This window comes from Bacillus rossius, chromosome 1, assembly GCF_032445375.1.
Source record: "Bacillus rossius redtenbacheri isolate Brsri chromosome 1, Brsri_v3, whole genome shotgun sequence".
Classification (NCBI taxonomy): Eukaryota; Metazoa; Arthropoda; class Insecta; order Phasmatodea; family Bacillidae; genus Bacillus; species Bacillus rossius.
The window spans coordinates 284,928,443-284,954,951 of NC_086330.1; the positions used below are offsets into that span (position 1 = coordinate 284,928,443).

Sequence of the window (26,509 nt, forward strand, 5' to 3'; positions counted from 1 at the left end):
ATTAATAATTCAAACGACGAAAATATGATTGAAAAGTCAAATCGATGGTCGTTCCAATCGAGTGGAAGAGAGATGCCACGCATGCATACAATGAGCATGAAGAGAGATGCCACGCATGCGTACAATGAGCAAACAGGAACATCCGTAGTGGGACATCCGTAGTGGGACACTTTCGTGCGTGCAGCTGGCGTATATCGATTTATTAGACGTCACGTCAAAAGTTGAAATAGACCTATACCTCTTCAAATGGCCAAAGATACGAAAAGGAAAGCAGGTGTTTTGTTAGTTCCTGGACAAAAGTTGTGTTCCAACAGTAGGATGAAGTTTTTCATGAATAAGAGTTTGAAAATTCACAGAATAATTCTAAGAAGAAGGCCCACACCCTCACAGGCTTACACATACGAAGGAAGACCTTAGTGACACTACACCATTTGAAAAGGAAGATTTGAATTGAAGCATGAGTACTCTTGATGTATCATGACGAACGTGCGGATCATTGTGAATCGCTCGGCTTGTTGACGGACAGATGGATAGCGGACAGACGGATAATGGAAGGTCCATCTAAACAGTATTTACGATTTATACTTTTGTGTCTCAGTCAATTTTTAATAAAGGCAATGCCATTCAGACATTTTTCAGGTTATAATTTCATCTGTCCATTGAAAGTTAAAGCTTAGTAAAGCTGGAATTACAATAGCCCGTTGTCTCCGTCCATCCATAACATGACCCTGCAGCCAATCGGATGCCCCGAAAAACTTTTCTTTCGTCCGTTCGTCAAAAGCGTGGCAAGCTCTTGACTTTTTTCAAGTTTTAACAGACGGACGGATGGGATTTTCCAGGATATCTAATTGGTTGCAGGTCATGTAATCAACAGATGCATGCAACGGATCATTGTGATTCCATTTCTGTGCTTCACAGCTCAGCTGTGCAGTTGTTGGAAAAAAATTAATAAACGTCAGCAGAGATGGATTTCAACACAAAAAATGGACTCTTATTTGTGATTGCCGTTAAAAGACGAACAAGATAGTTGTAACGGTGTATAAATCAATAGTCTTAATAGATCTACGACCCTGTGAGAGAGCAGCAGCTTAAGCCTTATCACATTATCGATAGGTTTCACTAGAAGCTTCCAGCAAAACTGCTAGCCAAGACTCCATGCAGCAGGTATGGTGGTTTCTCTGGAAGAAACTATCACATGTAGAATTGTGACTAGTGTAGGCCTAGCTCATACGAATGGTTTTGTAATGATAGTACTTTTTTTGTATTGTATAAACATGGATGTTTGTCATTATTGTTTCACAATACTGTAACTGCTTCAACAAATCACTTGTTCACCAAGTTTAGATTCAATAATCTAGAAAACTTCAATCCCTTCAAAATAAATTACTGTTTTTCATACTAGTGGCACACCACCACTTTATTCTGATTGGGTAAAATTTCCATCTTCTACGAACACTCCACAGAAATTTGAACACAACAGATTACAAAAACTTCCATGAAAACAGCCAGCGCTCTCTAATTCTTTGCTCTGCTAATTCTTTCCATAGCTTCTACCATGGAAGATAAGAAAAACTTTCATTGTGTGATAGGGGCTTTACGAGCTTTTTGTATCTATGTCGAAACAAAAGTTGCAGCCAAAAACAAAATCATGTAGTCTCAGATTCCAGAGGAAATTGGTCGAAAATGTGTTTGTTAGCATTGCTGGATAGCTGAACAAAAATACAGTTTATCTGGATGCTTTCAACAATTGGAATACGAGAAAACTAGAGTTTATTTATGAGCTTATTAAATCATTCTTAAATACAGCAATTACAATTGTTTTTTAAATGAATTAGATTTTGCCGTATTTTGCAATTCCAAGAAATTTTTGTTTTAATATGTAGAATATCTTGATCTGGGAAATAAGGTGAATAAAATCGAAAGTGAAAGGTTAGTTATGTTAAGATAGGTACATAAAAAAATATTTTATCAAACATTTTACATATAATTGTAGCTGGATTAACCTAAAGAACCTATCACTTTAGTTTTATTTGGCTAATTTCCCAGAAGCCATTACACTACATACTTGTTATGTGGGATTCCAATCTTATTCTTACTAGTCAAATTTAATATTAGTGTTCAAAAATAATTTGCTGTTCGTATTTGATTCGAACCAAAAAAAACTGCATTTTGCACATGCTTACCATTTTTTGATTAAGTGATTTGAAATTGTGGTAAATTTGGCAGCGTGGTGGTAGTTCTTGAGAAAACCTTGGAGTCACAGACATGGAGTCAGACACCAGAATCAAGGTCTATAGATTTTGCGCCTGGATAATTTGTGTACATGTATTTTATGTTTGTTTTTTTGCTAGTGTAAAAGTAAAAAGTATTTTAGTAAGAGATTTTACATAAATAAAATTGTAGCTAATATTATTATTATTTTTCTTTAATGGGGATGGGTTTTCACGCAATCTAGGTAGTAACTAAAACAAAAGACTGCTTAGGTTAGCGACATTTAAAATACTCTAAAATCAAAATAAGTATTCTCACAAAACAAAACAAAAAAATGCACTCGTTAATGAGCTTCTGATTCCATTTTAGTGAATTCTAGGCTTCTCAAGATTCTTGCATACAAGTTTATTAGGTGTCTGAATGGAATTAAATCAACTGTGGAACAATGAAGATTGTTCTAAATACCTTTAAACAAAAAATCATTGCTCCCAATCAAGTACAGCACAAGGTAAGCAACTTCATGATTATTTTTCACACATCATACACTTAAAGTTGTCTTAAATTTGAAGTACTTATACAAAGTATTTTAAGTAAGAATTACAATACCTAACACAGCAATATAACAACCAACCATAATTATGTTAACATGACATTTCTTTTTTTATTCACATTTTGAAGTTACATAACAGTGTTGAGTTGCAGTCACAAACAGTTCTGATACAGTTTAGTGTTCTGGCCACAACATCGAAGCAATTATTTTGTAATGAAAACCACAGTTAAACTGTAGGCAATAGCCTTTTAAAAAAATCTGTTTGCAGAGACAAAATATTTTTTTGTTAGCAATACGATATGTCCAGTTACACCTCGATCGTCTCATGGTTAATGTTTTTAAGCAGCACAAGGAGAATGCACTCGGGGACATGGGTTTTTGGTCGAAATTGCGAGCACATTGGTTAGCGAAGTATGTAAATTATGATAATGCAGATGTCTCTCACTCTCCCATAGCACATTGCTGGCATTTCACTTTAAATTTCCAGATTATAAGCTGTAGAAAAAACTTTTATTTTTCTCTAAGTAATTGAAAATATGTATTTCCACGCGTATTTTTAAATATTTTAATTTCATTTTAAAATTACATTTATTATCGCTGCTGCGCCCTTGCCCGCTCTGCGACTGCACAGTTGCACTTACGATGCCAGTTTCAGAGTCTGCCTCAGTGAGTGATGTCTGTGGAAGAGCAGGGTCCAATTTCTCCATGGTAGCCCGAGTTGATGCTTCGCCCATTGGATGGCCCTGAGGTTGATATAGAGCTGCACTCCTGCCACACAAAAAAAAATCATGGGAATTACTACTCTTTGAATTTAACACAAATATACATAGATTTTGGCAAATTCACAGTTGAAAAAAAATAACGGTAACATAGAACATGGGAAGTATTTGTTAATTTTTTTTTACAGACACTGATAAATCAGTTGCAAGTCATCTTTTGAGGTGGCCATACCGCTGAGTGGTTGCACTAACATGACCAGTCTCATAGCCATGGCATTTCTCATTTCATTTAGAAATGAACACAAACACTTTTACATTCAAGTCATCTTATTATATTACCCCACAAGCTACATTCTAGGTCACCAATCTAGTTTTTTTGGAGTATCGCAGTTATCCCACTGCGAATAATCTTGATAAGTGGTATGCCCTAGTTACTGCACATCTTGCCTGGTAGTGTAGTCAGATGGATCTGTTCTTCACTGAAACAATGAAAATCTAGGCTGTTGCATTTAGAGGCTTCTGTGTAATGGCTTGTTATTTATGGTTAATTTTGTTTCAATAATGTTTCATAGGGTTTGCCAATAGCTTCGGAGGGCATGTCTGCTAGACGTCCTATAGAGGGTGGAGTTCAGGCCTGTTCTGAATGTTCCTGCTGGTCAGACCTCAGTGGCGTCTCGTCAGGGCAAGCAAGGCAAGCAGTGCTTGCCCAGGCAGTTTGCAGACAATGTATTTTTTAAATAAATATTTTATTCAGAATAGTATTTTACTTTGGCTCGTGCAGTTAGGTGTATGTATTTTTTACATTATCTTCTTGGGACCCAATACTGTGCGCTATAAGCAAAGAACTCGTCGACACACAAAACATGCTGTTTTAGAAGCGTTGCTAGGTTTAGAAGCGCTGGTAGGACCGCTTTCAGCAGGAAGGCTGCCGCAGTAGTTTCCTTTCGGAAGGGGGGTGGCATGGTACAAAGGTTCGAGGAGGGGATTGGCTGTAAAAACATGTGGTAGAAGCTACGAAGGTAGAGCTTTCTTGCCGAACTCAAGCGAACATGGCCGAAGCAAACGGTGGAATTCTTCCGCCGACTGCTTCGGCTATGTCCGCTAAAGTTCGGCAGGGCAGGTGGCGAGGTGACGTTTCAGTCTGCGGTCGTCTCTCAGGGCGCGCGCATCTCTCTCGCGGGCTGTTGGCTGGGAGTTCCCTGCGCCCTATTGGGTAACCAAAGGCTGGCAGTGCGTGGGGGATTTGTGTGCGTACTGGGGGCGGCCTAGCTGTGCCAACTGCTACCGACCGCGTCCCGCGGGTGGCGGATACGGGATCCTAGCTCGAGAGTTGCAATCTCGCTGGAGTGACTGAATAACCACGTACCAGTTAACAGAGTTTATGATCACGTATGAAGATAGTTTATTTTGTGTTGGTACAAAAAATACCAACATTTAATTTGTACTATTCTAGTACATTTTTATGAGCTTCTTCTCTTTATTTTAAGTACTTACTTTGCCATGTGTTGTCTGTTTATATATTTTGTACCAGATATCGATGATACTACACTCCCACTTAGTATATAAATAATGTAGAGTAGGTATTTTATTATCAGAATAATGTATGCCAAACATTATTATTTTTCAAAAATAGTTTATAATTTTAAAAAAATTTCAATTTTTCTACCTGTGGAATAGTCAATGTTCAGTTAAGAAAACTACTTAAATAGCACCCTTTTGTACCTTTAAATCCATATTTTCCCGGGGGAGGGCCCCCGGACCACCCCCCTTCCCCTCCACCGTGTTTTGGGGTGAACGGAGTTGTTGCTTTCCCTCATGTAAACCTCACGCCTCGCCACTGTCAGACCTAGTGTGGATTTTGTGTGGCTTGAGAAAACATCAACATTAGGGCGTCTCAGAGCTATATAACTTGGAGTTGGGTACTGACTCCACCACTCTTGTTGTCACCCATTGTTTATGATACATATGTAAGATGTTATTTTGTGCTGTTCTGACATGCTAGTATGGTTTTGTTTCTGTTAAGCTTTTTTTTTTCCTGTGTGGTGCAACATTTGTAGGATTCGACTGATTCCTTTGATCAATGCAGGCTGCAGCGGCTGCAGCAAATATATACTAGAGAGAAGAGTTGATTTCATTATCCTTCCCAACTTACTCCTGGGAGTGTTCATATTATGTAACAGAACAGCGCTAGCTATATGTCAGAGTTATCTTTCTCAGACTTTGCTATTAGGGTCTTTGCTTATTGCACATACCTATTTGCTAACCCATTAAAACCGAGAAACTGTGGACTTGATTTTCTGTAGTTGAAATGCCAATCGTCTCTAAACATTTTAAACATATGAGATGTGAATTAAAAGTTAAATGCTCATCCGGAACCCTGTGTTGGAGAAAACCACACTTTTGATATTTTTGTTATTGCTTCGCTGGTGACAGAAGTGAGTTGTTTGAAATTAAAATCGCCAGAATAGGAGTATGCAATGATGATGAATTCTTTGCACTTATGTAGAAAAAAATCAGATTCTATAAGCATCCATGGCCTAGAAGGTGCTACATCCTCTGAGTTATTTACTGTGGTGAATCATTCTGAAGATTCTGGCAGTTGTTACATTGGTGCTGCACATATTTAATTATATCCTCTGACATGTCTGGCCAGAACACACCACCATCTCCTTCTAGGGTCATATCTCAAAATTCAGTGATTTTTAGTTACGCCTGTTTAGAATGCCCTGAACGAGTAGTTTATCCCTGAAAGAGCGTCATAGCTTTAATACAATACCTATTCAGCCGCTAGAGACCACAAGTGTCGATTCTGCATTATAAAATATTTGAAGAATGTTCTTTTCAAGAGTGTCGCAAGTTAGTTATCGTTGAGCCATTGAGTAGGAAACACCTGTGCTGTTTATTGCAAGAGTGTGCCGTCGTCCGGGGTCTCGGGCTCGAGTCCCGGTGCGGTTCCTAGCGGGAGTGGCTGTTGCAAATGTAATGAGTCCGGGTGGGCGCCAGACTAGTTCTGGTGCTAGTCAGTAGTTTGGGTCGTGGGGTCGATTGCCCTGCGTGGCCCACTAGGACCGTCGGCGGTGTTGCGTGGGTTTGAGGACTTCCCTACTCGGCGGGGGTTGGGAATAGCAGGTTTAAAGAAGCGTACGCTAAAGTGAGGTAATAAATGACGTGCGTCATTTATTCAGTCGACAGTGGCTCTGGTGTAACGTTGCTGGTTACACGCCACGTCGTACAAGGGTTGACGTTACAAGATACAAATTACACAATTACACGCAACTGAGTCTGAGAGTTACTGAATTACCGTAGCACAAGTTTACAAAAGGAATGTTACACGAGGTTGCGTTATACAAGTTTACGAATGTTACGTGGAGAGATGCGTCGAACAAGTTTACAAAAGAATTGTTACACGAGGTTGCGTTGCACAAGTTTACAAAAGAATTGTTACACGAGGTTGCGTTGCACAAGTTTACAAAAGAAAATGTTACACGAAGGTGCGTTGCACAAAGTTACAAAGAAATGTTACAAAGTCACTAATTATTCCGTATTATCGTGTCCCTAGGTGTTTCTGAGCCTGGTTACTCAACGAGGGGTGAGGGTGATTGGAGGCGGCCAATCCCGTAAATCTGCGTATTGAGGCGGTGCTCGCGTCCACGGCAGTGGAGCGCGGACCGCAGCTAAATTCGCTCAAGAGTTCCCTTACGGGGAGTGTCAGCGCCGGAGCGACTGAGATTAACAAAAGTTCTGTCCTCGGGAGTCGGCCCGTACCGGATAATGCACCTACCCCGCGGACCAAGTGTGGTGCAGGGGGGGGTGTGATATTTATGCGGCCGGATTAGGTCCTGGACCGAAAAGCTGGACCGGGTACACACGGAGAGATTATTAAAAGGGTTTGAAGAATGACTATATTTACCAGAAGTGAACTCGGTGTAAACAAAGGATGATGTCTCTCCGTGGGACGTGCGTCCGCCCCGGTCCACGAGTCGCGTTGAACTGGCGTCATGTCATGGCGTCCGGCCGAGGCTCGGTGGCCCTCGCGCCAGGGTTGACCTCATTACGTTAACTTCTGATCTGATAAGTTAATAAGAGAATTTAATGATGCTAAATTCTTATATTAATTATAAAGGCTGAATTAAGGTCATTTGTCCCTTCTATGAATTGAAAGTTATTATATTTAAGAATTATTATGTTTGAATGTTTTACGTCACACCAGCGACTGTTCGTCTCTTGTCAGATTGCTCTGGTGGGGTTAATGACGCAACACAATGTTTGAATAATTATGTCATAAGGTCTGGTTGATTGATTCAGGCAGAAGGCCGCCAGGGAAACACTCACACGCGTATTGCTGTAGTTACACACGTGAGTGCCCGGGCACTCCTACGTCGCACTTCCGTCAACCGACTTTAAATTACTACGTAATATAGTTTAATAATTAGTGTTTGTTTTTATAACGTGGTTGATTGAAGTCTGTTTATTTTGGGGGGAGGTCGGGTTCTACCTTAGTTGTTGGTGGCTCGCCTGACTCGGGTGGGCCATGGCTAGGGGCGCGTTCCGTTAGCGGGGTGAATACTGGCGGTTGCAGGTCGGGCTTTAGGGTGGCCTTCGGTCGGACGACGTCAAGTGTATTACATCTTCAGGAAACAGTACCTATTGCGCACAAATTAAGAGCATTTTTAATTTGAACAAAAATAGAGTTGTCGAATTCTCAAACAAACATCTGGATTAAGCTTGTGTTTCTCCTTTAGCCAAAGGCATGAACTTCGCAGTTGTGGGATATTTAAGTCTGTAACATTGGCCGCATTGTGGACTTGTGGACAGTTGGAAAAAGATGGCCGCATAGCTTGATCAAATGTAACTCTAGTTGGTGATTTATGAAATAAAAATGTAACACGTGGCGACGAGGATGGGATGTTGTGCCGGAAAGAATAATCCGTTTATTCAGCGTTATTAAAATGGGAGGTTTCAAAGTGGAAAATTTTGTTTGCAGCGAGGATTCGTGGGAATCGTACGCTGAGCGGCTGGAACAGTGTTTTATTGCCAATGGCGTCAGTGATAAAGAAGAGGACCAAGCGAAGCGGCGTGCAATTTTGATATCGTCATTAGGCAAAGAAACATACGAAGTCTTACGGAATTTGTGCGAACCAAAGAAACCTCAGGACGTGAGTTACAGGGAACTTTTGAAGTTGTTGAGTGATCATTATTCTCCCAAGCCATCGGTCATAGCTGAACGGCACAATTTCCACAAGCGTGTGCAACAAGATAGTGAAACAATTTCTGACTTTGTGGTTGGGTTACGGAAATTAACCAGGTATTGTAATTTTGGGACGTTTTTAGACTCGGCTTTGCGTGACCAATTTGTGGTCGGGGTTAGAGATAAACATATAACACATAGGTTATACTTGGAACCAGAAGACATCACGTTTGAGAATGTCGTAGCACTTGCAGCTGCATATGAAGCGGCTATGGATAATGTACCTTTAGGTGTGGCAGATTAGAAGGTTAGTGAGGTACCTTGTCAGACGCCTCCAGTGACCGAGGCCGTAAATGTAGTCAAGTTTAGGCCCAGGAAGGTAGATGAAAAAGGGTTAGGAACAATGAAATGCTTTTGCTGTGGTAGGGCTAACCATGTGGTGAAAGACTGTAAATTTAAGAGTTATAGGTGCAATAATTGTAAACAGCTGGGTCATTTGCAGCGCATGTGTCCAAATCAAGCAATGTCAAAGAAGGGTGAGTCGAGAGCACACAACTTTGTGGTACATGATGGTGCTGAGAACCAAGTTGGCCTTGTAGATCGGTGGGAAAGTGAGTTCACATCAGTGTTTTGTATATCAACTGGAACAAAACCAAAGCCATGGGTAATACCTGTTTTGGTTGGGGAAGTACAATTAGACATGGAAGTGTACAGCGGTGCTGCTATATCCGCTATATCAGAACATACCTACAAACAATTGTTTGCAACCCATCCCTTGAGGCCTACCAATGTCAGATTGAAGTCTTATACAAATGAGGTGATGAGTCCGTGTGGTACGTTGAGGGTGCCCGTGAAAGTAAAGGGACAGCCTGAGACTGCAGAATTACATCTTTTTATAGTACCAAATGGTGGTCCACCTTTGTTAGGGAGAGACTGGTATGATGCTTTACATTTACCACGACCGCACTTGTATCATATCGAGACATCAGAGAAGCAAAAGTGGGAGTTGTTTAACAGCTTGGTAAGGCGATATCCGCTGGTTTTTGATGAGGGCCTGGGAACATTTACTGGTGGGCAGGTCTCCTTACGACTAAAGGAAAATGTCCCTCCTGTGTTTTTGCCTACCAGGACCCTTGCGTTCGCACTAAAAAGCAAGGTGGACACGGAGCTAGACAGACTGTTAGGGCTGCACATTCTGCACCCCGTAACATTCAGTAAATGGGCTACACCGATTGTGCCAGTGGCAAAAAGTGATGGCAGTGTACGCATATGTGCTGATTTTAAAATAACTGTAAATCCTGGATTAGTAGCAGAGTATTACCCCACTACCCAGGGTGGAAGAGCTGTTTGCAAAGTTGAAGGGTGGTGAGGAATTTTCTACAGTCGATTTGTCTCAGGCATTCCAGCAGTTAAAGTTAGATGAGGCATTTCAAGAATTGTGCAAAATCAATACACACAGGGGTCTTTTCAGATACAGCAGACTACCATTCGGAATTGTGTCCTGTCCGGCCATTTTTCAGCGTACAATGGAGCAGGTCCTTCAGGGCCTAGACGGAGTGGTTTTCTTTCAAGATGATGTTCTGGTTACTGGTCCGACAAGGGAGCAGCACTGGAAAAATCTGGGTACAGTATTCCAGCGTCTAGACAAATATGGTCTTAAAGTAAATATGAAGAAGTGTAAAATCCTTCAGGCTTCAGTAACATTTTTGGGTCACACTATTGACAAAGAGGGGCTACATACTTGCGGCGATAAGGTCAGTGCAGTTGTGGGTACACCAGTTCCGCAAGACCTTAAGCAGCTGCGTGCATGGCTGGGGTTGGTAAACTATTATGCTCGGTTCTTACCTAACCTCTCTACAATCCTCGCACCCTTGCATGGGCTTTTGAAGAAAGGATGTCGTTGGAGTTGGACCTCGCAGTGCGACGTTGCCTTCAAGCAGCTCAAGGATTTAATTGTTTCATCTACTGTACTGGCCCACTATGACCCTGAGTTGCCTATCAAGATGGTGTGTGATGCTTCCCCATATGGCCTCGGGGCGGTGATCAGTCATGTGTATCTGGATGGCTCGGAGAAGCCAATTGCGTTTGCTTCTCGTACATTGTCAGAAGCCTAGAACTATTCGCAGTTAGATAGGGAAGCCTTGGCAATTGTTTTTGGCGTCAAAAAATTCTTCCAGTATGTGTATGGGCAGAAGTTCTGCCTGGTTACCGATCACCAGCACATATTTGGCAACCATTGCGGCATTCCTCAATTGGCTGCGAATCGCCTACAGCGCTGGGCTATTTTGTTGCAAGGATTTGACTATGAGGTACAGTATGTGAGAGGTTCAGCAAACTCCAATGCAGATGCCCTTTCCAGGCTGCCGTTGCACCGGGTAGAGGTTTCAGAAGAGTTTTCATATCTGCACGTTGCAAAGGCTGAGTTTTTACCAGTGATGGCACAAGCCATTAGGATTGCTACAGAGCGTGACCAGGTTTTGAGCAAAGTATTGTTGTGCGTTCGTGATGGCTGGCCGTCAGAGGTTGAAGAGGCTTTGAAACCATTTTACACAAGAAGGCTGGAATTGACGCTTGAGCAGGGAGTGCTGATGTGGGGCCACAGAGTGGTCGTGCCGTTGTCTCTACAGAGTAAAATTTTGCAGGAATTGCATTCCAGCCATTTTGGTGTGTGTAAAATGAAAGCTCTAGCACGGTCTTATGTTTGGTGGCCGAAGTTAAATGATACATTGGAAAAGGTCACATCATGTGAGTCGTGTTTGCGGGAGAAGTCTATGCCTGATAAGTCTATCCTTCTGCCATGGGTATGGCCTGGCAAGCCGTGGCATAGAGTACATGTGGACATTGCTGGTCCCTTCCTGGGAAAAAACTTCTTGGTGTCAGTGGACAGCTACTCTAAGTGGCCTGAAGTGTGTGAACTCACAAGTACTAGCAGCACAGCCATTATCAACAAATTGCGTGGGTGGTTTGCAACGCATGGCCTCCCGGAGCGGCTTGTATCGGATAATGGCCCCCAGTTTGCATCGGAAGAGTTCCAACATTTCTGCCATCAGAATGCCAAAAGACACACATTTTCCCCACCATACCACCCAGCAACCAACGGGCAAGCTGAGAACATGGTCAAGACGTTCAAGCAGAAGATCAAAGCCATTCTCCACTCTGGGGTGCCAATGGAGGTGGCACTCCCTAGGTTCCTTCTGAGCTACCGGACGACACCTCATGCTGTTACTGGAGAGTGTCCCAGCAGTTTGATGTTTGGCAGGGTATTGCGAAATAGACTCTCCCTGGTTACGCCTTCCGTAGCAGCCACGGTTGCTACCCACCAACCACCTCCTGCTTCTTCACCTCGGTGCAGGTCGGACACTTTTGCGCCTGGCAGTGCAGTGACTTTTCGAGTCTATGGGCGCGGAGAGAACAAGTGGGACCGAGGCATCATAGTTGACCAACTGGGTCCGCTCACTTACAGGGTAAATGGTATTGGAGGAGGTGTTTTCCATCGTCATCTGGATCAGATCAGATTATTTTCCCCATTTCAGACATTTGTGCCACCCTTCGACCAGCATGGCTTAGACAGTGACACGAGTACTTGGGCTGCAGTAGCGCCTCAGGGTGCGAGAACTCCCTCAGAGTCAGTCACTGCCAAGGTCCGTGATACTGTTGGGAAAGTAAAGCGTGTTACACCAGGGATGGTTACTGGTGCGAATGGTAGTGCCTTCTTCAAGCGGTTCAGTCCAGCTACAATGGTCAGTGAGAGTCGTGAAATAGGAAGGGGGAAGAGTGTGCTTGACAGTGACAGCGGTACGGACCAACAGGTTTTAGGAAACAGCAGTACGTCATATGCAGGCAGAATGGAGGACGAGAAATTCAAAGGATTTCCTGTAGAGGCGTCTTCACTCGGCAACAGCACTGTTAAGGATCGTAGGTACCCGATGAGAGACAGAGTACCAAAGAAGGTTACTGATGTATAGTGTGTTATCTGCAGTGTAGGACATTTGTTGGCAACAATGTATTCGTTTGTTGTACTATTTGTAACGTACGCGGGAATGACTGGTTTGTGTTCTCTAGTGTATTTGTACTCGCTTTTTAGTATTGGTTTATATACCTATTCTTCTTCCAAATGGTTATGTGGGGGAGGAGTGTGGGATATTTAAGTCTGTAACATTGGCCGCATTGTGGACTTGTGGACAGTTGGAAAAAGATGGCCGCATAGCTTGATCAAATGTAACTCTAGTTGGTGATTTATGAAATAAAAATGTAACAGCAGTCACACCTAAGGCAATTCCCACAGAAGATATCGTCTGTGAAGTAGAAGATGCCATCAGTCGCCTGCTTCCAGCTACAGCTGATGAGATTCGCTCGAAGACAAGAGTACTTCGCAATGCCAAGCCTCCCACGCAAAACATCAGCAGGGAAGAAAGAAAGACACCGAAAGAGCTCCACAGTGACAAAGATGTTGTGATTCTGAAAGTAGACAAAATAAATGCGACAGTGGTTTAGAATACTTCAGACAATGAAGCAAAAAATCCACAACCTTCTTGCCGAACCTACATATGCAACCGTCAAGAAAAATTCACCAAAACAAATAGAATCAGCCACAAAGAAATTGTTTGCCAAGTCAACCTTAGACGAAGACTCCATAAAACCTCTAATCGTCAAATATGCCAGAACCCCGACATTCTATGGGCTTCCGAAGATACATAAGAAGTACATTCCTCTTCGCCCAATAGTGAGTGCAATCTGCTCTCCTACCCATTCACTAGCCAGATACTTAATGGATTAATCCAACCTTTAGTACCCACTCCAGCCTCTCTTGCCAGTATGTTTGGGGGCTCCGAGCTCAGGCTTCAGGCTGTGGTGCCGACCGCCATCTTGGATTGTGACGTCACGGCGACCATATTGGACTCAAAAATGACTCAAAATGACTCAAAAATTACTGTTTTCAGGAAAAATTTCTCGTTTTCTACCATAAATTCAAAAATTAGGATTTCGAAAAACCTCAAAATACTTTTGCCTTAGAAAGAACACAAATTCCTAAAAGCGGCTTAAAAGTCCTAAGAGCTAGCCGCTCTAAGCCGCTGACGTCAACTAGGACTATGATGTCACCGTTGCAATTGGACATGGAACTAAACATAAGACTGTGATCGGTGCCCTACAGGTGAATGATAGTGGCTTCTACTTGGCGCAGTCTGTATTTCGTGGAACATTGAAAGACTACCATTATCTGAATACACTTAGTGAGTCAAAAGACATTTGTAATTTTCTTGACGATATTAGACAAAACATAATCAATCAGCTTACTGATGATGTACGTAGCAACAAACGGACCTTTGAAATATAACATGTGGTTGGACTGTATATATGGAAAGCCATATCCGTTAGATGACAAAGTGAAGAAATGTGCATTCAAGACATCGGCTGCAGTAATTTACAGTTCTGACGATGTAAAGCGAACTGTTAAACGCGGTATCCAGAAATTCTGTCAAGAAGAGGACTATGTCTGTAAAAGATCTGGTTGGTCTCTTTCTAGTATAAACTGATTGGAGCTAAGAATTAGTCATTTCACGCCTATGCAGGCCTAAATTATTAAAAAATTGATAACTATCGCAAATGTTACTGTAGTAGAATAGAAATTAAGTAATAAATATTAAGTTGGTAAAAGAACTTGTGGTGTTTAATTCCTCGAACCTGACACTTTTCTGGTATTTTAATTAAATTTATTTTTAGCTTCGTTCAGAGATCGAACCAGGAACGTATATATATATTGATCGAATCAATCAGTACATAAATGTGTGATTTTTTTGATGAGTTTTGGAAAATTTCCCGAATTACTAGCTAAATAATTACATCCAAATTTCAAGATGATGGGTGCCACGGTAATAATAAATGATTACTGCACTCTAGCGAGTAAAAATTACACTGACGGTGTCAGCGCACTCTAGGAGCCGAAAACAAGATGGTAGCCTCCAGCAGAAGAAGACAAGATGGCGGACATGACATCATACCAGATTATTATATATATATATATATATATATATATATATATACATACACACCTTGGTTATGGTGGGTCAGTCGGCAGGTGGCTTTCATGGAAGAAGGATCTATCAGCATTTTTTTATTTTTGCTCTTACTGGTTTCAAATTGAGGACATCAAGGTGTGTGTTTTTAAATAGTATTTTATTAAAATATGATTAAAATTATTTTAATATTATTTTAGAATTTTTTCCAAATTTCTAGCATAAAAATTATGGATTTCCAAGATGGCGGCTTTAACGAAAATTGCAATGGTGTTTTTAATTTTTATTAAAATTTAATTAATATTTTTTTATGATTTTTACAATTTTTCCTGATTTTATAGCTTTAAAATTACGTGTTTTCAAGATGGCGGACATGACATCATACAAGGTGACGATAAATATACTTTCACATAATTGGTGGTGTGAGTCAGTCTGCCAGCAGCTTCCTTGGAGGAAGGATCAGTCGCCATTTTTTTTTTGCATTCGACGGGTTCGAACCGAGGACTCCGAGCTCCATGTCGAAAAAGTAAGTTTTTAAAATATTTTTATTAAAATTTCATTAATAGAATTTTATAAAATTTTAATTGTTTTTCATTAAAATCGGATAATAAATAAAGATTTACAAGATGGCGGCCGTAACGGAAATTGCAATGGTGACGTCATAGTCCTAGATGACTCAGCGGCCTAGAGCATTTAGCTCTTAGGACTTTTCAGCCGCTTTTAGGAATTTGTGTTCTTTCTAAAGCAAAAGTATTTTTAGGTTTTTCGAAATCCTAATTTTTGAATTTTTGAGGATAAAACGAGAAATTTTTCCTCAAAATAGTAATTTTTGAGTCATTTTGTGTCCTTATTGAGGAATTTTGATTCCAAGATGGCGGCCGTTACGTCACAATTCAAGATGGTAGTCGGCACCACAGGCACCACAGCCTGTAGCCTGTGCCCGGAGCCCCCAAAACATACTACTCTTGTCGGAAATTCTGCACAATTCATTTCGATTCTTAAGCAACTTTCTCTTCAACCAACATATCTCCTGGTCAGCTTTGATGTGGTATCACTCTTCACTAAAATGCATGTCCCAGAAGCCCACACATTTGGGAGAAGACAACCTGAGCAGATACATAGTGATGCTCACAGAACAGTGTGTTTCTTTCGCCTACTTCTCATTTAAGGGGCATATCTACAAGCAACAAGACACCGTCATAGGTTCACCTCTGTCTCCCCTCTTAGCCAACATTTTAATGGCCGAATTTGAGGAGAAAACAATAAGTACCAGCCAAGCTGCAAGAATTTCTGAAACACTTGAACAGCATTCATCCGAGTTGGAGGTGGAAGTAGAAGGAAATTTGCCTTTGCTGGATGTCTTGGTCACAAAAGGAGGGGATAAACACGTCGGCCATGGAAACTTGTATCTTGTGAGAGGGCCTTGAAAACACACTGCACTCTGAGGATGAGACACACTGTGGTTGCAGACAGGACGTAGCAGTGGAGTAGGCCTACTGGAGTACCTCCTTGAGCTCGCAGACGGAGGGCAGCAGCTCGTCGGTGGACATGGGCGTGCGCGGGCTGGGCGTGGGGGCGGGAGGCACGTCCCCGCCGCCGCCGGCTGGCTGCAGCGCCGCCGCCATCCCCTCCAGCCGCTGCTGCTGGTGGCGCAGCTCGCGCTGCAGGTTCTCCTGCTCGAAGCGGCGCGCGCTGTAGCCGCGCGACGAGGACGAGGCGCTGCTGTGTATGGACGACAGGCTCGGCCTGCGGGAGCCTGTCGGCAGGGCAGAGCATGTCAGCCGCGGGTCCCGGGCGGCTGGTCCGCCGCGCGCACCAACCAAGAGACATCTGGTCTACCGCCAAGTTTGACACGTCGTGACCAGCAACAAATCGGGATTTCTTCCGATACAAATATTGTCTTCCGGACAGACTTAGCAGGTGAAACCCGAGTCACATCCCTCGTCTCTGTGGTGTGCTTTTTGGTTAAGTGTGGCAAGTCATGAACTGCAACCAAAGATAATTCATCAGAAATGTATGCCTGCATAGCCCTTAAGTTAAAAATGTATTTGTGTAATGTTCCATGACCACTATAACATTTTTGACATACATCTGAAACATTGTATGTTGAATGGATGCCAATTACCCATGAGACATAACACAGGTGCCCTAGTGTTCCTTCTCTATGACATCGAACCTCCTGACAGGACAAAAAGCCAGGTCTCGACCCCGAGCAGTAACCGGCCTCAATATCGGAACATGCCCACACGTAATTTTTAACATAAATGTACTTTTATCAACAACATTATTGGGGCTTTTGACCTTTTATTAGAAAATTACTGTCTTGTTTAAGGAAGTGCCATATATTTACTTTTTAACATTTACGTATTTTGTTGAAATTAATTTTTTATGGGATGGTTTTGGCGCGAATGATTCTATACTTTCTTGTGCACCGGTCCCTAACGAAAGGTTGCCGGCTCCTGCAGACTGTGGGCCGGAATGTGGCCTGCAACCTGATGGGTTGCCAAAGGCTGGCAGTGTGTGGGTGCCTTGTGAGTTATCCCAGGGGGACTCGGCAGTGCCATCCCGCGGGTGGCGTATACGGGAACCCAGTGGTTAACCATTAGCTGTCCATGGACCAATGGCCAGCTCGGCGGGGTCGTTATTTTGGCTATCGATGGCGAAAGGCGGCCTGGGCGAAGATCGGCGCGCAGCAGGAAGCAGTCTGATCGCCAAAGGCACCGCAGGGATCCTGAAGTGCACAAGAAGCGAACTGCGGGGCTGTGGAATTCTGCGCGCGCAACGGACAGAAGAGCGCCGGAATTCGAAGCTTCAGACAGCTGGGACCTTCGGCCGGGGTCACTGCGGGGCCAGTGGTAGCCTCGAGCGACGCCAATCAAACGTCTCGAGTTTGGGGGACTGAGGAGTTGCGTCCCTCCTCCACTTGGCACAAAAGGTAGCTGGCTGTTGACTTCAAAGACGGAAGACGACAACAGAGCATCGCCGAGCTACCTGGATCCTCGTGCGCCCGCAGTTCGAGCCGGTTTACTGGCTTGTCTGCCCACCGTCGACCTTCGGCGCCAGGCGCTTGTGCAGGCAAATCAGTGGGTGTACCCACTTACGAGGCTTGCCTTGCCACCTTCTGCCGCTGTGGATATTGCTAGAACCGAGACTGTCCCACAGGCTTGGCCCGGCTCCGGCGCTATGGTAGGCCTATGGAATATTTGCAGTAGCACATTTCTTTGTTACAGGCAGCTGACTGGCATCTGGGTGGGTTGATGACATTAGTCGCCCCTGGTGTCACAACCCAGTGTTTCGCAACATTAATTATGTGGGCCGCAAGCATTGGCGTAGATGTGTTCATAAAGTTGGGGGGGGGGGGGGGACAAATAATGATTTTGATGTCATGTAAACCCATTCCCCTCTTACTAAGACGGGGGGTGGGGGGGTCCTCCACCGGAAAATTTTGATTTTAAAAGTGCAAAATAGCGCTTTCTAAGCAGTTTTTGTATCTAACCATTGGATACATCGATGTTAAAATTATTATTGTTTCCTTAAGATAAAATTTGAGAGTGAAGAAATTACAAATTAAGTTGGGCAGAATAATATTATAAAATAAAAATATCACGGTCTAGAAAGTTGGGGGGGTGGGGGACAGTCCCCTCCACCCAAAAAGTTCAGGGGGACACGTCCCCCCTGTCCCCCCCGGTTCCTACGCTCCTGGCCGCAAGGCCTTTTTCTGCCACACCTAACCCTTCTGCTTGGACCTTCTTATCCAGTAGTGACCTCGCTAGCTTGATAATTAATCCCCGCATGGCTCGGCCCAAGTTTTCTTTGTCAATGCAGAGCTTGCTTGGGCCACAGTAGCTAGCTTTGGCCAGGCGTCCAAGGGGGCGTCAGACATGGCCTCAATCGCTGTCAAGACTGGCCAAAAACCCCAGTAGCACAATTTGCATGTGATCACTTCCGCGCGGTTTAAACACAGCATTTTTAATGTATGCAGGTTTCGGCCTGAGACACGCCTAGGTTCTCACCTAACCTGGACACTTCCCGCATTTGGATTAACTTTGACTAGGAAAAATCAATTAAAATGGCAGTCTAGCGAAGACCGCGGTCCGTGGCGGTCACGTCGTTCCATATGGGAAACAGCAGCATTAGTATATCGATTCGTCATTCTGCTAAAAATACAGACATTCTCTGAAACCCTTTCCTTTAACTTCTTTCTCCGTGCTTCCCCGGGCCGATTAGCTGGTGTTGGGCTTATCCCCGCCATTTCAATTTTGATGCTGGCCGACTCCAGCAAGCAACCACTCACAAAGAGACTGCTGCTAGGACACATGGGTTAAACATTTTAACTATTGCGTAGCGTACGTCGAACGTGTCATTTGCAGCACCGATGTTAAGTGTAGGGCTACTCTCGTAATAAAACAACTTAACTTGTCAGTAATTCGTGTATGTTTCTTCAGAGTCTTCCGTGCTAATATCAGCTAGGAATCAGCTATCTCCACTGATATGGGAGAATCACAATGAAATAATTTTTTGTATGTATTTTCTGCTACGGACCTAGTGAACCACCATAGAGCTTGCTCTCTCTCTCTCTCTCTCTATATATATATATATATATATATATATATATATATCCTCCCCGGCCCAAACCTATCGACCTGCCTTAAAGATAGCCAGCATCATCTAGGCCCACCCCGGGATTCAGAACGCAATCCGTGGTTGATGGAAACTATGCTGTTGGCAAAATGTGGCTCATCATGAGTACCATTATTATATGATTCTATTTTTTTTTTCTGTGTTAATTAAACAACCACAGTCGGTAATACCTGCGGATAACACCATGGCTAACTGTGTTCTCCTGTCCTTGTGCCATACCCTGGGGGAATGTAGCATTTCAGCAACAGCTAAGAGACAGGCATTCCTCTAGCTTATGTATGTTTGCCGAACGAGCGTAGTCAATAGGACTGATGAGACATGACACAGTCATCTTGTACCCTTGTGCTGTGCTATTGGTTACTTGTGGTACATTGTAAACAACCACTAAGAGTCTTAACCTGTTCGAGCTCATCTGTCAGGACCCGCTAAGTATGCCAAGGTAAACCATCCCATACATAATAAATATGTTGGACATTCCAGTTATGTTGTGAAAATATTACAATGTTTCAGAAAGGCAATGTTGTTTATCCTAAACGTATCAGAAACATTTTGTGTTGTATGGGGTATTTATCAATACAAAAACACATGTTGACTAAAACAGAGACTTGGACATGAACTAAGCTTGTGGGGATACTTAGATGTAGCTAAGAAAGAAATCATAGCGTAGAAAACAAAATAGAACATTTATCACAAGTGATATTCTGATGCATATTTGTTTATAGACTATTTCTTTAAAATAAATGATAACTGAAAAGGGGTTTCTAGTTAAGCTGTAAATGGGGATATTTGGTGATTCAAGATTTTAAAGAAGAATGCACAAACAATGTACACGATTATGAGTTGACTAGCTCATGTCTCTTTGTTGGTGCTGTCGCGACCCACTTCCACGCCCAAGGGTTTTTTTTTTTTTGGTGGAACACAGGACCAGTCATAACTACAATGCAAACTACATTTCAATCAACGTGGCATTTGAATTTACACATTGTATTCCGCAGCTAATCTGAACACATGAATTATTCCTAAGGCCAGTTCCAGAAAGACGCGGAAACGTAAAAACGAACACGAATCACGAAAACGCAAGATATTTTTTTTTTTGTCATCTCCACAGGGCACGATAATGCAACACACGATAAGCAATGAGAATGTTTGAAGATTTTCTGACCAACATATTCATAACAAAGTCGCTCGATTGTGTAAAAATTAAAGTTTATTTCCAGACGTGACAAAATGTGCGGACATTTAAAGCTTGAATGGTAATAATGGTTAGGTAGGTACCTACTGAAGATATGAATAGCACAGTTATGTAGAAAACTGTTAAATTTTTTATATATGGGAAAATTACAACTGTATTTACATATATGATTAAAATATACTACAAAATATTGATAAAACATTAGTTTTATACAAATATTATTGTGTAGGTACTTGAAACAATTTTAAACAAATTTAAAATATATACAAACATGGCTTCCACCACGGCCAAATACTAGACTTCTATTGGTCGCAAAGAGTGAAGTAGTGCATAACCGGAAGAGATAGGTACAGCCCAATTAATCAGTACGTTTCCGTGTTCACAAGCGTTTCTTATTTAAGGGTGCGTTCACAAAGAAAGCTGGTTGCAAGCGCTTGCTAACAAGCGCCGACAAGCGCTGACCGGCGCGAGAAAAAGTTTTAATGGTATCAAGTGTGTGTGTTCAGAGAGAAAGCTTGTTCCGACTTGCAAGCGCCTGCTACAAGCGCTGAACGGCAAGCAAGAACCTGTTGATACTTGTTTTTCGGCGCCGGTAGCATTCAGTCGCTGACAACTACTTGTACAGTCAACATGGATGTCGATGAAATTATTTCACAAGTGTTTAGAAGAGGACCTATTTGGGACAAACGTCTCAAACAAAATGCGAATAGAGTTTACGTATAGAAGTGTTGGAAGGAGATAGCTTTGGAAATGAACATTGAAGGTAAGCAAATTTATTATTTCAGAACATGTGCTGAAGAAGACGTGGAAATATTTACGAGATCAATATTACACTGAGCTTTCAAAGATGACTCGTCCCAAATTTGGAGCTAGAGGAGATTAAATAGTTACGTGTAAGTGTCAGTATTTCAAAGCACTTTGTTTTTTTAAAAAAATTGTTAGACCTCAACAAAGTTCAGGTAACTGTTCCACACTCAAAAGCCCAGATACTTTTGAAGATATTGAAAAGCAGAGGAACTCTCCAGATATAGGCGACAAGGAAGAAGTTATTGGGTCTGAAGATGTGGTAGTAGTTCAGCCCCAGCAAGATAATTCCTTGGATAATGACTATATATCCACAATAGCTGATCGTGTTTGCGGAATTCCACAAACACAAAACATTAGAAAACATACAATGGATCGAATCAAACGTAGAAGAACTGATGACTAGTATATGTCGTCAATGCTGGAAATCGAGAGAAAAAAACTAGAAATTTTAACACAAAAGAGGAATAATAAAGAAGAAAAGGAACCCGAAGACAAGCATTCATTATTCTTCAAGACGCTTTTACCACATGTCAGAAAAATTCGTCCGGAACAGATTTTTCCATTTCGTGCAAGGATTCAGGAAGTTGTTCAGCAATTTGCATACTCCATGTCATACAGTGTTGGATCTACACCTAGAAACAGCACTCAATTTTCACCTTGTGGCACTTTTAACCAGAGCTCATCCATGGATGAATATGAGGCAACACCAATTTCTGCAAATGAGGATTTTCACGGACTTGACCAATTATTAAATCTCAAATAAAAATAACTAGTTAAGGAGTTTTTATGCGTGTAGGAAACAGTAAATATTTCCAACAACATGCATATTATATTTAAATTCACAACTGTTTGTGTTTCCTTTAATTTACTCATTGTTACGTTCTTATATTAATAAACAATTGAAACTCCAACTATGTTGTGTTTTGTGGTACTTTAATTAATTCAATTGATCTGAGGATATAAGTGCAGATTTTCTTAACAATTCAAGATCCATAATAGACATTTCCTCAAAGATAAAATGCAAACATTTTAATGTGTTTATATTAACCTACAAATTATTATTTGAAAGAATTTATTGTAACTGTGGTAATGTAATATAATACAAACCACATATAAATAGTAGTTTTATCTTATAGTGCATAGTAAAAACTATTAAAATTATTATATAGTAAATGGTTTCTAAAAATAATTATTATCAACCAAGACTTACCTCAAACAAATAACTAACCGTTCTTCGGGATGAATTGGTTGCTTATGCCAGTTTCCCCAGCATTTGTCCAAATTAGTTTCAATTTTCTTGAGGATATAATTGAACGTCCTCAACTCCATCCTCACACAAGATAAAAATCTCACCTTGTCCAGTTTTAGCTGAGGAAACAGATGGTGGTATTCACCAAATCTTCCTATACCGCGTTTAATTACATGTCTTCAGACTTTTAAATCTACATTTTCTAGTAAAAACAATATTCTTTATCACTAGAGGAAGATTTATCGCAATGAGATTTGAAAGCTTACTAAGCTTTTATTGTGAACACCCAACACTAACCACAAGCCCTTGAAAGCGCTGAGAGCAAGCGCTAGGAACAAGTAACTTGCTACCAGCTTTCTCTGTGAACGCACCCTAAGATACCTACTTTGTTCCGTGATTCAGACCAACTTATGTGATTTTTGTTGGCTTCCGTGTCATTGTAGAATGGGCCTAAGTCTTTCAGTCAATGATGTGTTAAAGTATAAAACTTGTCTTAAAATGCTGTCAATGAAAAATGTGTCAACCAGGCTACGTTCCATTTGAGTTTCGTTCAGTTTTAGAACGAAATCTGTTTCAGAAGACAATGCCAATGTTTAGATTGTTCAGGTTAGCTAGAAAGATCTGTAGAACTGAGCCAGTTACAGGAATCACATTATAGAAACCGAAACACAATTAATCGTGTCAAAAGGTAGGTATTATAACTAATTATTTCGTGAAATAACACAGAAAAGAAAAAATCTTTAGTCAAAACTAAAAAAAAAAAAAATTGTGGTGTCTTAAATCACGCATGCTAAGTCGAATACAATCCCCGACTCAAATTTCCGTTTATGAACACCGATTTGGGGGCAAGCGAAGAATTAAAAAGTTTCGAGGATTTCAACATCAAATTTAATGTATGTAAATTTCCCTTACAGAAGTTATAATTGTTTCATTAGTGATATGCTAAGAAGCATTGAATCTAGCTTAAAATGTTTCATTTGGTAGTTTATCAAATTATCAAATTTTTCTTATGGGTAGGTTTAGGTTCCCAAAATGTTAAATATGTTATTTTTGAATTACCTAATTAAAAAAGTATTCAACCTGTTTATTTCTTTAATTATTGTAATTTATTAAGTATACGAATATAATTTTTTCATATATATTTAGTTATAATTGGTACCAAAAGCAAGTAAGCTTCTCTGTTCAAAAATTTAGAGAACTCTGACGTCTTTCGACTTTTCCAGATCAAATAATTATAGTCTTGGATTATCTCATTTCTGTGTATAACTTCTGTGGATTCCTCAGACAATGATTGCTGATCACAAGTAAATTTTAGGTCATACAGAACAAAAATACTCGCACGAGGTCACACTGCAGTGTACTTGAAAAGGGCAGTAATTTTTCGCAGGAAACTACTAAACGTATTGGCAATCTATTTCCAAAATAAAATATTTTTTCGACTTGTTTGGAGGTCGTTAAATTCTGTACATCAATGAAAGCTTATCTTTAAAAGATTTGTGCAATAGGAGCGCATGACTTGATGTAAGTTTTTGGACATACGCCATTGCTAAGAACTTTTTCTGTTGAAGAAAAACTAATAAATAAAATAAATAAAAATACACAAGAAAGACAAAAAACACACAAAATTAAGCAAACAATTGCTGTTGTCAACAAGAATATAAACACCACAAAATATTCCTAAACAGAAATATGGTCAACAAACAAAGAAAAAACAAAGAAAAAAGTACTAAGTGAACAAAAAAACACACAAATGATGACAACACAAAAATATTGAAACCAAAATAATTCAGCACAACAGTTGAAACGAGACAAAAACACGACAAAACGAAAAGACAAAAAAATACAATAGTTTTACCAAAACAGAAACAAGCGACGTTTCGGGAGCAGATAGCAGTTCCCGAAACGTCGCTTGTTTCTGTTTTGGTAAAACTATTGTATTTTTTTGTCTTTTCGTTTTGTCGTGTTTTTGTCTCGTTTCAACTGTTGTGCTGAATTATTTTGGTTTCAATATTTTTGTGTTGTCATCATTTGTGTGTTTTTTTATTCACTTAGTACTTTTTTCTTTGTTTTTTCTTTGTTTGTTGACCATATTTCTGTTTAGGAATATTTTGTGGTGTTTATATTCTTGTTGACAACAGCAATTGTTTGCTTAATTTTGTGTGTTTTTTGTCTTTCTTGTGTATTTTTATTTATTTTATTTATTAGTTTTTCTTCAACAGAAAAAGTTCTTAGCAATGGCGTATGTCCAAAAACTTACATCAAGTAATGAAAGCTTACTCAAACTGCTGGACACTCGTCAATATTCCTAATGCAAAAAACCAACAAAAATATTAAATGCTTGATTGATTTTTGAGGTATGTTGTTTAAATAATTTCCTAAAATTTGGGGTTTGCTGTTTCCTAAATTATTTTGCTTCTGTAATTTTGTGGTTTTGTACATTTCTTTAGATTAATTCATAATATAACTATGGTTTATTGTTTGTAAATAGTTTAAACAATTCAATAAGTGATTGTTGAAAAATAATTTTTATATTTCAATCATAAAATTAACCGAGAGCTTGTAATTATGTCATATGTTGTTTAAAATTAACCGTTTGTATGTACTCAGGAGCCATTGTCATAAAACTCTTCAGTTCTAGAACATCATTCACAAATCTATAAAAATATATTTTTCCCTAAATAATAGAACATACTGTTACCATTGTAAAAATATGTCCGGAAAGTATAATCCGATTAATTCAATACAGTGTTATTTATTACCAAATATTTAAATTAATCGTTAAGATATAACGATTAGTTTCTCATCACAATTTTATCACACTTTCATAAGTCCGCTATTCACTCTCCCCACTGGAGCTCGGTCCAGCAGAGGCTCTCTCTACTGCACGTCTCTTACCTCGCACCTCGCACTACTCACTCGTCCACCGCACCGTGCCGTGACTCCACGCTCCGAACACGTAGCCCGTCTCTCGTCGCCCGCTATCGCTCGCCAAGGGGTCACACACCCTCTTCACTTCACTGCCTTCGCAGGTCAGTCTCTCCATCTTATATACATCCCAAGTCCCGCCCTGGAAAGGTCTCGTAGCCTCCAGAAGTGTCGCGTCATCGAAGCTGTGAGAACAACGGCGTCCTAGTTACACCTCTTACCTCGACGGTGCTCTCGGGGCGCGCAGAATGTTCCAGACGAGGCAGCGAGGCGCCGCCCCGGACTCGGCGGGACAGAGGTGTGGCCCGCTAATGGAGTCCGTGGCTGGTAGGAGAAGGGGCGAGGGGAGCGACGAGCATTACCTGGTCGCGGCGGGTCTCCCCGGTGTAAGCGGGCCAGTGCGCCGCTCCAGCCATCTCTGGCCGCCTCGTAACAATACATTTGTATGAGTTTCGAAAAACATTTTTTTTTTTATGTGGAACATCTTAGCCCTCAATGTATGGCATTCTGTGGGAATAGCCACGGCAGTCAAGGAATTGAAATGTTTAAAACCACGGTGCTACCATCTGTGGCGGATGGCACGCACCAAGTTAAAAGAGCCAAATGGAAACTTTATAGTATTAGCTGTTTCATGAATTTTAACAAGATGGGTAGAATTTATATCAAATTCTTTGTTGAAAATTAGGTCCAAAGCTGGGGTTTTGTATTTTTTTTTTTTTTTTAAGTCTTTTTCGTTTTCATCGGACCCATTCCATTATATAGTTCAAAATTTCACTCTGCCAATTGAATGATTGGATAGTCAGCGTAGTTGCCACGGCAGCGAATTCTAGTGGCGGGTGTTGAAACTATTCATGATTTGCGTTCAGAAATTTAGTTGAGAACACAATTTTCTTATATTTATTATGCTTGGAATTTTTTAAAGAATTCTAAATTGAATTTCGGGTCCGAGTTTCGTATTATAAGTGCATTTGCAACATGAGAATTCATGAATTTGCTCGTTACCGAAGTAAGAT

At 41.0% G+C, this 26,509-nt stretch overlaps 1 protein-coding gene across 1 annotated transcript in view; it reads right to left on the bottom strand.

Moving 5' to 3' along the window:
* Window positions 1–2,828: 2,828 nt before the first annotated feature.
* Window positions 2,829–26,509, bottom strand: part of LOC134527680 (uncharacterized) — a 165,986-nt gene continuing 142,305 nt past the window's right edge. Inside the window, exons 6-7 of the mRNA XM_063360579.1 lie at window positions 16,188–16,438; window positions 2,829–3,529 (exon numbers count right to left, since the gene is read on the bottom strand). Coding sequence (XP_063216649.1) covers window positions 3,425–3,529; window positions 16,188–16,438 — 356 coding nt within the window. The 3' untranslated portion in view covers window positions 2,829–3,424. The remainder of the gene's footprint in view (window positions 3,530–16,187; window positions 16,439–26,509) is intronic.